This window comes from Saccostrea cucullata, unplaced genomic scaffold, assembly GCF_032062105.1.
Source record: "Saccostrea cucullata isolate Sc308-1 unplaced genomic scaffold, CSIRO_AGI_Scuc_v1 ctg19, whole genome shotgun sequence".
In the NCBI taxonomy this organism is placed as follows: domain Eukaryota; kingdom Metazoa; phylum Mollusca; class Bivalvia; order Ostreida; family Ostreidae; genus Saccostrea; species Saccostrea cuccullata.
In genome coordinates this window covers 135,936-150,563 of record NW_026940018.1, presented here as the reverse complement: position 1 = coordinate 150,563, position 14,628 = coordinate 135,936, and the positions used below count along the sequence as shown (strand labels likewise).

Here is a 14,628-nt window from a genome sequence, read left to right as displayed (position 1 = left end):
AAGTAATAAACATATGCTCCTTAAATATAAAACAGAGAAATTTGAAATTTTATTTCTCCATTATTTTTATGTTTTCATATAAATCCTTTGCGCCCCTCATATTTTGTAGTGCTCTTTTAAAACCGGAAAAGTCGTTAATTTTTGGCATTTTGAGATGCCCCCTATGGTAACAAGACAGTAGAATTTTGTGTTTATTACATATAATGTACAATATAGTATTAGTCATCAAATATTATAATTTGAACAAAAAAGCTTTTGTAGTATTTGTATAATTTGCTTTAAAGTGCTAAAAATTGGCATTTTCCTATATAATCCTATACTGTATGTAGGGTTATTTTCATTTTCCCTTTTGCACTATATAATTCCGTGAAACAAATTATGTAGTAAATGTACCTGTATTTTGAGACGGTCCCTTAAAAATACCTGGCCGGTAGATTTCCCCCAAACTTGGCATTACACTGAAGTTAATGTAAGTTATATATGGTATAAAAATGAAGAGTTTCGCTATTGTAGTTTTCACACAATAAACCCCCAGCCGGTGTAACGACGAAAAGTGACTCCCGTAGAATATTGACCGGGGGTCATTTTTCTACGTAGAAATTTGACCCCTGGTCAATATTCTACGTAGAAAAATGACCCACTTTTCTGTAGAAATTATGGCCTTGGGGTCGTTTTTCTCCGTGTGCATTGCAGAAAAATGACCCCGTAGAATAATGACCCCTTGTCATTTTTTTATGCAAAAACAATGTGTTTTGGTAGGAATATTCTTGTTAGGCGAAAGTATACGGGTAATATCAAGCTGCCGTATGCTTTGATGTGTTATTTCTGAAAGCTTTTAAGCTTAGATAACGAAATCAAAGCTATACAATACCTTACATTAATAATGCAAACCGTTTTATCCCCATTTAAGGAAAACAATATTAAAATGTTCTAACTAAAGGCTATTAGAGCAAAGATACGCGCATTCAAAGAAACGTTTATTACATTTTATGCAGTAAGTTTTCACAGTTGTCATTTTAATCTTAAAAAAGGTTATTTTCTAGCTGGTGTCGGGAAAAAAGTTTCCATGATTAATTAATTTTAGATTTCTTTGATTTTACCCTGGATAAATAATTTGCAAAAATCAAAAATAAAGCTTTTTTTTTTTTTTTAAAAGTTTAACGTTTTTGATCCCTACTTTTAAAACTGGCGCGAAAAAGGGCTCTAGCTTAGAAAATTAGATCTTATAAAAATATTTGGTTTACTATGAATGAAGTTTCAAACTTCTCATAAAAAATAGGGATGATTTAATTTTTAAAAATAAGTACGAAATTAAATTGCATCTGACCTAGGATACAAGGGAAACAAAATGTGGTTAGCTCAAAACCTGTAAAATGTCTTTTGTCGCTTGCTAGTGTCAACAAAACCTTAACAAAATGGGGGTTTCAGCATAAAACATGATTAACTACGAAAAAAAAGTGCGCGTCTTTCCCAAAATTGGCACATGTAGTATCGTTTTCCCCGTTCTACATGTACTTACATATAATGACTTTGGGAGTTTTTTACCAATAGAAAAAAAAACAAATGTTGGATGATGAAAAAGTTGTTACTTCCGTGTTATACTTATGCCCTAGTAAACGAAATTTCGGAGGTATATAGTTTTTTCCCTGTCCGTCTGTCTGTTTGTATATTTGTCCGCATAAATCTTGCCCATATCTTTAGACTGGATGGGACTATGGCTTTCATATTTCACAGTTGTATTTTTAAGAAAAGACCTTTTTTTGTGTACTTCCAACTTTGACCTTATGACACTGACCTTGGAGTTTGAGACACTTTCAACCCAAAATTCCACACTTTTACTTTAGCATTAACATTTAGACGGTCCGGTATGTGCTAGGACTTTATATCGAAGTACAGTGTAATGGCATGATTGACTAATAGAGTTCATTAGTTTGCAAAGGTAATGTCTATAAAATCTCAGAAGAAAGGGGATGTAACAGCAACCATTGGTCAGGTGTCTGTTGGCTAAAAAGTGTTGAAAAGGGAAGTATTTTTTTTTTTTGAATTTATAGATATCCCTGAAGGTTGAACTGTTATTCACTCAGATGTAAGTTTTTGCCAGTTTGGGAGGAATTTTTGATATCATTATAACAACGTTCTCGATGTGTATTGTATTCCCTGTATATACACGAAAAAAAAAATTAGTACTTTATATAAGGTAATTAAAAAGTGACTGTGTATTTTTAAACAGAATGCATAACCCCGCTCTTTCAACTGGCGTTGGAATTTCATAAATATTATGAATTCTGTTGAAAAATACGCCAGACAATGGGCCAGATATGAAAAATAAAACGGCACTCTGTCAGAATGGATTAAATGTATCAGATCCATGTTTAAGTCGCATATTCAAAGTTTGAGGGGCAATATGAAAACCATCTATCCTTCTGTATTCAGTAATCCAGAAGTGAAAAAAGAATTAGATTACATGATCAGTATGTACTGGTCCCTATCGACAAAGCAGGTAACAATATTGTCTTTGTTTGTAAGGCTCATTATTCAAATTGTATTTTAGAAGAACTTGGATTTAATTCTACGAGTGGTAATCCTACTATACTCATACATCCCTTTCTGAGAAAGCAATTCTTCAATATCATATGTCAGTTTTATATATTTTTAATATTCCATAGAGCCAAAATGAATTTGAACTACCCTATATATATATATTGGATTCCGAAACTTCATAAGAATCCTTACAAACAAAGATACATTGCGGGTTCCAGTAAATATTCAACCATGCCTCTTTCGTTACATCTCACTATGATATTGACAGAAATGAAGGAAAAACTTCAAGAGTACTGTGCAACAATATATTCAAGAAGTGGTGTGAATCAGATGTGGATTCTAAAAAATTCCAAAGAACTTTTGGACAATTTGAAATCACAAGATTTTACCAAAATCAACAGCTTAAAAACTTACGATTTTTCAATTTATACACAACCATTCCCCACGATAAATTAAAGTCCAGACTTTTTGATATCATTGACAGCTGCTTTTTCAGTAAAAATTATTTAATAGATCTCGTAAATTCTCTTACCTGGTAATTGGTCATTTGCAAAATTATTTTGTTAAAACACACTCTGATTACACACACAAGTACTCTGAAGTTGACATCAAAAAGACGCTTGAGTTTCTGATTAAAAAAATTTATGTGGTTTTTAGAGACTAGGTCTTCAAACAATCTATTGGAATTTTCATGGGTACCAATTGCGCTCCGTTATTAGCAGACCTATTTTTGTATTCATATGAAGCAGAATTTGTGCAAGATCTTATGCTTGAAAAGAAGAAAACACTTGCTGTGGCCTCCAACTCGACATTTAGATATATCGACGACGTATTGTCAATTAACAATGGTAATTTCCATTTCTACGTCGATACTATATATCCTGAAGAGCTTGAGATAAAAGACACCACGAAGTCTGACACATCCGTTTCATACTTGGATATTTTACTTGAAAAAGACGTTAAAGGCAATCTAACAACCAAGCTATATGATAAACGTGATGACTTTAACTTTTCTTTTTTTTTCTCTTCAACTTCCCTTACTCACGCAACAATAAACCTTCATCACTTGCATACGAAGTGTATATATCTCAGTTGATTCGATACGCAAGAGCTTGATCTACGTATAAACATTTTCTTAAACGAGGTAAATCATTGACAAGCAAGTTGATGAAATAAGAAGAAGAACGTTTAAAGTCATTATTTCGTAAGTTCTATGGGCAGCAAATACAATTTATCATTAAGTCAAATGCTGACTGACGTTTTTCGTGCTGATTGTTAGTCCATTATTTTTACATTGAATTGACGACGGATTTTTCCGTTATTTCCCGATCATGACAAGGATCACACGGCGGGTGTAACCGATCTGCAGGGGATGCTCACCTCTCCATGGCACCTGATCCCACCTCTGATGTTTTGGATGTCCGTGTTTGCTCTGCTCCTATTTTGTATTGTTTTATGGACTTTGATATTGAATACTGTTCGTTATCTCCATATCTTTCTTCCATACAGATGTATATGTAAGTTAAATGTAAGAGCTATATTTATATAGTTAAATAAAGTTGCTTTTCTTGAATGTATGCTATGTTTTTGGAGTTATAGTTATCAGAAACATATGTACCTGGATTTATAGTTATCAGAAACATATGCCATTTTCGGAACAAAACCTTTGATTGATAAAAAAAACACCTAAAAATATAATAATAAATTTATGCTCCCCAATGAATAAATATTCATTGAGATTCTGCAAGCCAAAAATAAATTCATACCAGATACATTGATAGTGATGCTACTATTAAGATATGCAATCAAATATAGGTTGGAAGGATTAAAGTACATAAAAAATTCCCCCTACTTGCATTTGAAAGTATGAAAAAATATCAGGAGACACATATATAAGGTTTTATTGTATAAAAAAGTAGGGGGTCAAAATTCTATGGGGGTCATTTTTCAACGTGTGTGGAGTTGTAGAATTACTGGTCTGGAATGTTTTTCTACAGTCGAAAAATGACCCTACTTGTAGAAAAATGACCCCCTGGTCAATATTCTACGGGGGTTACTTTTCGTCGTTACACCGGCAAGCGATGGCGTCTCTTTAAACAAGACAAATCGGGAACACAACAAACACAGATCTTTAAAACATTAGAAATGGGATCAGATACCACTGAGAAGTGAGAATCCCCTGCCGATATGTTACACTACTTGTCATGATCGGAATTTAACAGAAGAATCCATGGACAATTCAGTGTAAAAAAATGGCATAAGAATTGATATGAAAACCGTCCATCAGCATTTGACTTGATTATAGATTGCATTTTATGACAAGGCAATGGTACTGACCATAGAAAAAATGTTGACTTTAAACAAGACTTGATATTTTTGTTTCATCAACTTATTTGTAAATAACTTACCCCATTTAGAGAATGTAGAACAAACTCTTGCGTACCAATTAATTGTGAGATATAAACCACATATACAGGTAATAAGGGTATACTGCTACAGAGGTAAGGGAAATTTACAATTTTGAAGTTGAAGCCATCGCGTTTATCATAAAACTTTATTGTTAGGTTACCATTAATATTTTTCCAATAATAATCAAATATGAAACTGAAACAGTTGTGTCAGACTCAGATATATTTTTTAATTCAAACTCACTGGGATGTATTCTGTCGATATATGAATTGAAATAAGTATTGTTAATTAAAATACGCCGCCAATATATCTTGAGCTGAAGGCGACAGCACATGTTTTCTTCTTCTCGTGTATAAGATGCTGAGTAAAATCTGCTTTAAAAAAGCCTCATATGAATGCAAAATGAGACTACTAATAAAGGTACCCATGGGAATTCCAACAGATTATTGGAAGACCTATTCTCCAAAAACCACATTGATTATGTCAATCGGAGCATCTTTTTAATATCAGCTTCAGAGTACTTGGGTATACAAACAGAATGTTATTGGCTAATGACCAATCAAAGGTAGGTAAATTTATGAATTTTATTGTTATTGAAAAAGAAACTGTCAATGATTTTTTAAGCCTGGACTTAATTGTTTTCAAACGTGCCTTGGAGTATTTACGTATCATACGATCTTCACCACTTCTTGAGAATATTGTTACACAGTACTCCTGAAGTTTCCCCTTCATTGCTATTGACATTTTAGTGAGGAGTAAAAACAGAGACTTTGTAAAAGGCTTACTTGAACCTTCTTTATATCTTTGTTTGTAAAGTTAAGCACTTTTGATCCTCACCCCCAAAAAAATTATTTGAGAGGGAAAAAAAGCTACATTTGTATTTTTCTATATTTAAAGGAAAATTTCATATCTTTTGTTTTTACTATAAAATAAAATATGGAGATAACGAACAGATATCAAACTAAAAAGTCCATTTTAAAAAAAACTACGTATACGGAGCGGAGCAAAAACGGACTTGTAATTCACCAGAGGTGTGTGGATCAAGTGCCATAGAGAAGTGAGTGTCGATCGATCAAACCAGCCTTAGCATGATCAGGCAAACGCAAGAATAATAGACAATTCAGTGTATAAATAATGGTTTAATAATTTGATTTTGTATTGTAGTTAATTTCAAATGGCATATTTGAGAACACTCAATAAAAATCGTAAGGCAGCAAGAGCAAAAGCAAAAGATCTTAAAAAAAAATTTTAAGATCACATGATTGATATTTATCAAATATGTTGCTCCCTTGTGATTGTACGGAAGCCCATTTAGGACCTATCAAAAATATTTTTGAATTCGTTATAACGATTTTTAGAATTCGTTATAACGAATTTAATTTGTTATAACAGATTTATTGAATTCGTTATAACGAATTTAATTTGTTATTACAGATTCTTTGAATTCGTTATAACGAATTTAATTTGTTATAACACATTCTTAGAATTCGTTATAACGAATTTAATTTAATATAACAGATTTAATAAATTCGTTATAACGAATTTAATTTGTTATAACAGATTTATTGAATTCGTTATTACGGATTTAATCTGTTATTACAGATTGGTTGAATTCGTTATATTCAATTCAAAAATTCGTTAAAACAAATTCTTGAATTCGTTATAATAAATTCAAGAAATCTGTAATAACAGATTTAATTCGTTATAACGAATTCAGTGAATCTGTCATAACAAATTAAATTCGTTATAACGAATTCAATGAATCTGTTTTAACAAATTAAATTCGTTATAACGAATTCAATGAATCTGTTACGGAATCTGTACGGAAGCCCATGTAGGATCTATCAAAAAATATTTTTGAATTCGTTATGACGATTTTTAGAATTCGTTATAACGATTTTAATTTGTTATAACAGATTTATTGAATTCGTTATAACGAATTTAATTTGTTATAACAGATTCATTGAATTCGTTATAACGAATTTAATTTGTTAAAACAGATTCATTGAATTCGTTATAACGAATTTAATTTGTTATAACAGATTCACTGAATTCGTTATAACGAATTTAATTTGTTATTACAGATTTAGTGAATTCGTTATAACGAATTAAATCTGTTATTACAGATTTCTTGAATTCATTATAACGAATTCAAGAATTTGTTTTAACGAATTTTTGAATTGAATATAACGAATTCAACAAATCTGTAATAACAGATTAAATTCGTAATAACAAATTCAATAAATCTGTTATAATAAATTAAATTCGTTATAACGAATTTATTAAATCTGTTATATTAAATCAAATTCGTTATAACGAATTCAAAGAATCTGTTATAAAAAATTAAATTCGTTATAACGAATTCAAAGAATCTGTTATAACAAATTAAATTCGTTATAACGAATTCTAAAAATCGTTATAACGAATTCAAAAATATTTTTGATAGGTCTAAATGGGCTTCCGTACTTATGCCTTAAAACATGGCAAAAAAATCAAGATAGTACAAAATCACATTTATCTAATTATAGAGGGGAAATAGCATTTGAGCAGTATTGTTGTATGAATCTGTAAGCGATGTTTTTGTCAAATCTTTCTTGATTTAGGGACATAAAAAAGTCGGGAAAGTGTTTGGTAATTAATTGAATATAAGGGCTACATTCTTTTGAAAAATAAAAAAATCTTGATTTTTAGCCGGGCTTATTGCTCAAAGAGCAATTGCCGGCTTATGTGATCCTGTTCAAGGCAGGATGCTGACCCCATAGTCGCCATTTTAAAGTTACGTGCAAAAAATATAGTTCTTACTCTCAACCGCTTTTGAGATAATACAAACGCTCAGTAAAGCAACAACAATTTATATAAAATAAACATTAGTATTAATGACTTTGAAAACTTCATAAGTCAAAGAACATAGTTCATTAGCGTAAGTATTTTTGATAATCAGTGTTACCGTAGTTTTCTACACATACGAGGTAAAGCAGGAGAGGGAACCAGACTGGCCTGTTTTTTTGTTTTTTTTTACATTCAGCTGCGGTACCAATCTACTATGCAGAGTTGTCGTTCGTTCCTCTCTCAGACACCGTGAATGTATGAGCCGATGGTAGAGAGTGCTGCGGTACCAGATTAATTCTGATTCTGACAAAATCGGACCGTGGTATTAGGATTGAAAAACTCACTGTCAATGTCTTATCATTTATATTGATAGTTTTAAAATAATTTTTTCATCAGAATATAAACGTGATTCATGTAAGAAATCCATTCTACTCTTTAAATGAGCCCGGCTCTCTGTACTTCTGAGTACTTTGATTTTTTTCTCCACAGAAAAGCATTTGAGAAGGAAAAACTAAAAAACATTACACTGTGTCATCATTTAAAAAAAAAGAAGAACATTATAAAAGAATTTATAGCAAATTTATTCTCGCATTAAGACGAAAAATTTAACAACTGGTTCCAGTTATATTGTTTTTAGGATTTTCACCGGATTTAGCACCTGTAAATGATAATGAACATAGACTTTAATAAAGTTGAAACTTTAATAAAAACACAGTAACTGCGTATCTATGTTCAAAAATAGCTTGATCCGAAAAACCTACTGAGTTTATTTCCCGCTAGGGAGGATTGCATGGTAGACTGTCCAACGACTTCCATCATAGCGGAACTCAGTATCTCGTCTGCACTTGGAACACGCAATGCTGATTCAGGCCGGGTGGTGGGAGTCATGGAGTTAACCAACGCATTATTTCTTCCTGTCATCGAATTTGAGGTTCCAGTCATCATCCTATTATTCATCACTGACATCATTGGATTATTTGTCATCGACATCATTGGAGAGGTCATCATTGGCCTCATCTGATTTGTCGTTGAAGAAATTGGATTTGACATCGTGGACATCATTGGATTTGTCATTGGATTTGCCATTGAGAGACTCATTGGATTTGTTATCATTGAACTCATTGGGTTTGTCATCGTAGAAATCATTGGATGTGTCATTGTTAAACTCATTGGATTTGTCATTGTGGAAATCATTGGATTTGTCATTGTGGAAATCATTGGATTTGCCATTGCAGACATCATCGGAGCAGTCATTCTTGTAGGATTGGCTACTCTGTTGAGCGTTGATGACGTCCTATCACGTATGACAGAGTTTGCCATAGCAGGGAAGATGCTGTTTTGGCCTGGACTAAACAACATGGACATAGTGTTTGAAATAGGCATCCCATTTGTCATTATAGTTCCAGTGTTAGAAACAGAAGATGATGACATTGTAGAAGGTGTCTGCATTTTTGAGAGGTTGGATTTAATCCATTTCTTCTTGTAGTTTTTCGTTGGAGGGAAATAATAAACTGAAATGTAACGACATATTATATTATAATAAAATAAAAATTTGCTCTTAAGGCTGTCTATATAGTAATAACCATAGTATTTACCTTTGTAGGTTGCATAAACACAGGACAAATTCAGAAGCACCAAAAAGAAAAATGTTCCGGATTTCATTTTTTGCTACGTTTGGTATCCTTGTTTGAGAGATAATCTTCTAAGCCTCTTATTTAACTTCCTGTTGTTTAACGGTGGGAGTAGCTTGGTCTTATAAATCTTTTTAAGACTATATATAAATGACACATTTTATTTGTCTCAGTCCAATTCATCAAAGAAAATGTAAATGGTCAATCAACTGAAAAACCTGTTAAAGAACGTATCAATTGAAAAGTAGTTTGACCGGAACAATTAGTGATGGTTTCTTTGTTCTGTGAAACTTACATAAAAATTTATTGAGGGCGTCCTTTATCATAAAAAAAATTCCAATCTAACTTTTAGAATGTGTACTCTAAACCTGTTGTTATTTCCTTGATTAGTAATTGCTTTCATAACTGATTTTTAAACCGATTTTGCAAAAATGTGTTTTTGACACCTTTACATGAAATTTAAAATATAGAAACTTGGAGATAACCTTTGATATTTTGTAGTACTATTAAAATTTGTTACATTCACACAATAAAAATCAGGATCAGAGCAAACACTGGCCTCACACAATAAAACTATAAAACTCGTGATGTTTGATTCACACAATAAAAATCAGGTGCCAAACACAGGCTGGATGTTTGATCAGTGCCATGGAGGATCATCCCTACTGACCGTTCACTCCCGCAGTGTACTCTTTGCCACGATCGGCAAAAAACTTCGTAGGCAGTATTCGGGAAATAAATCCATAGACAGTAATTGTCTAACAATTACTATGAAAAAATCCAACTGAATCTGACGTAATGATAGATTGTATCTGCTTCAAGGTTATTGTGTAGAACTTGCAAAATAATCTTAAACGAGAGACTTGAAAATCTTGTTTCATCAACTTGTTTGTCAATAACTTATCTCGTTTAAGTAATTGTTTGTGTAGAGCATGTTCTTGCATATATTGAATGAACTGAGACGATAAAAAAAACTCCTAACGCAGATGATAATTAAGGATACTAGTATAGTACTATATAAGTAAAGGAAGTCGATGATAGAAAAGTTGAAAGTGTTACGTTTATCATAAAGCGTTCTTGTTAGGTTACCACTCATTGTCTTTATCTAGTAAAATATCCAATTATGAAACAAACTGGGGTATATCGTGTCTACACATGAAATGAAGTAACTATTGCTAATGCATCATCGATATGTCTCAATGTCGAGTTGAAGGCCATGGCAGGTTTTTTTCTTTATCTGAAGCATTATATTTTTAAATTAAATTCAATAAAATTAAATTCTGTTGAATAAATTAGTAAAAAAAAATAACTCTATAATCTTTGCATGTAAATTTTGCCAAGCGATACGTCAGGAGCTAAGGAGGCCTAATGTGCATGTAAATCTCGTGCGTCTGTATTTGTGCCTGACGAGAGGGAGGTCTGAAATGCATGTAAATCTCGCTGTCTTTGTGTTTGACGTCGGTGGGCGGGGTCTATCGAAATTGACATGGGAGGTCTCGTGTAATTTAAATTTATTAAACTAGGCCTATATTGTTAAAGTCTAAATTTATGTTTATTTCACAATGAAATGGAAATATAAGTAATCGCTGTCTAGTTAATAGAGTATGCTAGGAACATCAACGATAGTTGGAAACATGAGATAATTTATGCATAACGGATTTCGCCCGTTACTAATATGCAAATTATTCCACGTTTCCAACTACTGAGTATCGTTGATCCCCTGGCATACTCTACAGTGATTCTTTAAGTAATTTAAAGAACCATACATCGTACAAGCAAGTCGATACACTTTTGTTTATTATTAGATACTAGTATTTATTGTAAGAATATGCAAAATTTGCTGAGCACTAACGCTCTTCTGTCACTTGAAACCTGGTTTAAATTCTGTTGATCCCATCATTACATCTTGCAAAGGCTGTTCCTTCCATGCTGCTGCATGCAATGAACAGCTAGATTGACAATACAAAGATGTATAATTTTTGACAATACTGAATCATTAGCTAAGGATTAATTAGTTAGTTCCTGTACGTACATGTATTTTTCCCTTAAGTTGTTAAGTGTTCACGTGAAATAGTACATATACACACTGTTTCATTGTGAAATGAAAAACAATACAATTATTGGTCATCGACTCTTTTTTTGTCAGTGCACCTGCATGCAATCATTACACGGTATATAAACATATGTATGACTGTACTTTTAATCATTTGATAATTAATTAACTCATTCTTTACTAATATTCCAGAATGTAATGACTCTAGGAAGTAAAAACTAATGGCCGTTTTCTTTTTTCTTTTGAGTTTGTTACTTGGATCCTCAACCTATGGTTACAGATACAGTAAGTTTATGTGTACTTTTACATATTTCTTGGGCATTGTTTCATGTTTTTTAATTTTATTCTATCAATATTTTTATGCTCCCTTAATTTAAGATTCGGGGTATATAGTTTTACTCTGTCCGTCCGTCTTTTTGTTTGTCTATCTGTCTGTTCGCAAAAACTTTTACCTTGCTCATAACTTTTGAGTGTGTGGGGGTATAGCTTTCGTATTTCACAGGTGTATTTCTTGTGACAAGACCTTTCTTTGAGTACCACCAAATTTGATCTCTTGATCTTGACCTTGGCCCACTTCAAAGAAATAACTCATCATAACATTTGAACAGTTGGTGTTGGGGATTTCATACTTCAAAAGTGCATTCATTGTGACAAGACCTTCAGCGAGTATAAATATTTTTGACCTTGACCTCACTAGAGTTTGAAAACTTTTACCTTGACCAAAACTCTTGAACAGTGAGAACAAGAGCTTTCATATTTCACAAATGATCCCTTGTGACAAGACCTTCCTTTGGGTACCAAAAATTTGGACCTTTTGACCTTGGCCTTTTGAGTTTGACATGGATTTGAGAAAATTCAACCGTCGCCATAAGCTGTCCTACGGGGACATTAGTGTTTCACAGACTTGTCTTGTTTCTTTTAGAAAATTTGACCATCAATTAATCTAAGACATTGAAAGCCTTGGTATATTTTTAAAATATTTCAGATTACGGATATTCCGATAACATGTTAAGTACGCCCCACCCTTTTGTGGGAAATCTACTTATGCCAGCTGATCTTCTTCTAACTACATCCATTCTTCCCGCCAAAACCGAAATGAAGGGAATCAACTATAATTCAGACGATGTCATGTCATTTATGACTTATATGTTCTACCCTAAAGACTTCACCATGACTTCCCTCGCCACAGCTATAATTGAGCATCGTCCATCAATGAAGAAAATATTCTTGGCCAGTATGTCCAAAAGGAAGGAAATCCCAGGAACAAATTTATCTGTGTTTGACGGTATGTTTAATATTGTAGGAAATATACATGTATATCGTTGCATGATATTACATATATTTTTTTGCAAATTTAATCTGGTTGTTCGAACACAAGTACATGAATTTGATTAACTATGAAAAAATGGTTCAACTGCCGTATAAGTGGAAATTTTAGCGAGGATTCAAAATTAGCATTATTTGCGAGAGTGATGAAATCCCTTACACAGTACATATCGCAAACAATTCATTAAGTACTAAACACATATGGCTTCTTACTTAAACAATTAAATACTTTCTTTGTTTGTTATTACTGGAATTAACGGAAGCAGCTGTTGCAGAAAAAATACATAACCCGCGTAAGCGGGTTATGTAATTTTTTTCTTCAATAGCTGAGAGTGTTAATTCCAGTAATAACAAAGAAAGAAAGACATTTTATTGTTTATGTTTATTTTGTCCCCATAAATAAGCAAATTCTGCTTTCGTTTCCACACGATATCTCTAGAACCCTTTGAGCTATTGCAATGAAATTTTACATAACAACTCCCTGTGGCCTAATGAAGACCCTATTGATTTTGAGGTCAAAAGATCAAAGTTCAAGGTCGTAAATTTATACATTCTGTCTGTGTGTAACACTATCATTTCCGGGCGATATTTCAAGAAGATTCTGAGCTTATGCAATGTATACAAAAACTCCCTAGGATCTCTCTCAACCTTCTCAAAGTGCCCCGCCCCGTTTGTTTTATCAGTATTTATAGTATTACATGTCGCCATTTTTAGCACAGGGGCATGAGGAGAGTTATTGCGTATAAAACAGGTTCTCGGCGGACTTTATGTTCTTATTACATCTATTAGAACTGTTTAATAAAGGCTAAATAAATCAAACACCATGGATTGTGTAAAATTTTGAGAATACCGAACATGAATATATACATGTATGTGACTTCAGTTCTGTATATACTTGATTTCACGAAAAGCGATTCCGTTGTCTAGTGGCATGTCTCTCGCTTCACATGTGAGAGGTCTCAGGATCGAATCTCGGACGATCCTTTTTTTTTTTTTTAAATACTTTTCTTTTTTTTTTTACTAAATGATAGTATTCAGCATGTGAAATGAAAAATTTATGAGGTTATAAAATCATCATTACAGTGTGATAAATATTCCATATAAAAAGAATCTTCTATACACATAATAAAGAATATGCATTCAATTCCTTATATGCATATTGACATACATGTATTTTATTTGCTTCAGTATACATGTATACATTTAATAATTCTACAAATTCAGTCAGGGGGATCCGACTTTTTCCCTAAGCGGGGGACACGAATTCTCTGAATTAGCTTGTATCCGTTTAAATAATCATTTAAAGTAGAAGTAAAAAGGTTAATTATTGTATTAATGATGCAAACGTCTTTATACGTTTCATTGATGGAACAGCCACTGATCAAGAAATCAGTACAGGCCTAATGTAGTTCATGCAGTGATTAAAGCAATGGGTTTTCTTAAGAAATAAAGGAATAAATATTCAGTGGATGTAAATATTAGATATTATATTGTGATGTCCAGTCAAATAGATTATTTTATAAATTACTTTTCGCTAAAATAATACACCGCGATTTTTACGGCTAATTCGTTAAATTAAATTTCCAAAATTTTGATGCAATGTAATTACATTGCACAATCTAATTGAAACACATATTCTAATGCTAAAAATATCGTTTAGTCTTATATTGCGAACGATTTCGTGTATGTAGTTTGGAAAATGTAAATTGATGTTGTTTTTTTTATTTTGTAGATGATATGTAAAGGTTTAAGATATACATTTAGAAGAAGGAAATCACAAAATCCGCCCATCCTATGTGCCGGTCATGCCAAACTCTGAAGCAACCAAGAAATTTAGTT

At 32.4% G+C, this 14,628-nt stretch overlaps 2 protein-coding genes across 2 annotated transcripts; one reads left to right on the top strand and one right to left on the bottom strand.

Annotated features, from left to right (window-relative positions):
* Positions 1-8,336: 8,336 nt before the first annotated feature.
* Positions 8,337-9,502, bottom strand: LOC134254529 (myb-like protein J). Its single transcript, XM_062737052.1, has 2 exons — positions 9,375-9,502; positions 8,337-9,290 (listed from the first exon to the last, which is right to left on the bottom strand). The coding sequence occupies exons 1-2, from the start codon at positions 9,439-9,441 to the stop codon at positions 8,512-8,514; spliced, it is 846 nt and encodes a 281-aa protein (XP_062593036.1). The 5' UTR covers positions 9,442-9,502; the 3' UTR covers positions 8,337-8,511.
* Positions 9,503-11,354: 1,852 nt separating this feature from the next.
* LOC134254533 (uncharacterized) lies at positions 11,355-14,563 on the top strand. Its single transcript, XM_062737058.1, has 3 exons — positions 11,355-11,748; positions 12,449-12,748; positions 14,522-14,563. Exons 1-3 carry the CDS (start codon positions 11,685-11,687, stop codon positions 14,530-14,532), a joined length of 375 nt encoding a protein of 124 aa, XP_062593042.1. The 5' UTR covers positions 11,355-11,684; the 3' UTR covers positions 14,533-14,563.
* The last annotated feature ends 65 nt before the right edge of the window (positions 14,564-14,628 follow it).

Coding starts and splice junctions, on each gene's coding strand:
- LOC134254529 (XM_062737052.1), bottom strand. CDS start 9,441: ATGAAATCCGGAACATTTTTCTTTTTGGTGCTTCTGAATTTGTCCTGT. Junction 9,291..9,374: donor TGTTTATGCAACCTACAAAG/GTAAATACTATG, acceptor GTTACATTTCAG/TTTATTATTTCCCTCCAACG.
- LOC134254533 (XM_062737058.1), top strand. CDS start 11,685: ATGGCCGTTTTCTTTTTTCTTTTGAGTTTGTTACTTGGATCCTCAACC. Junction 11,749..12,448: donor AACCTATGGTTACAGATACA/GTAAGTTTATGT, acceptor AAAATATTTCAG/ATTACGGATATTCCGATAAC.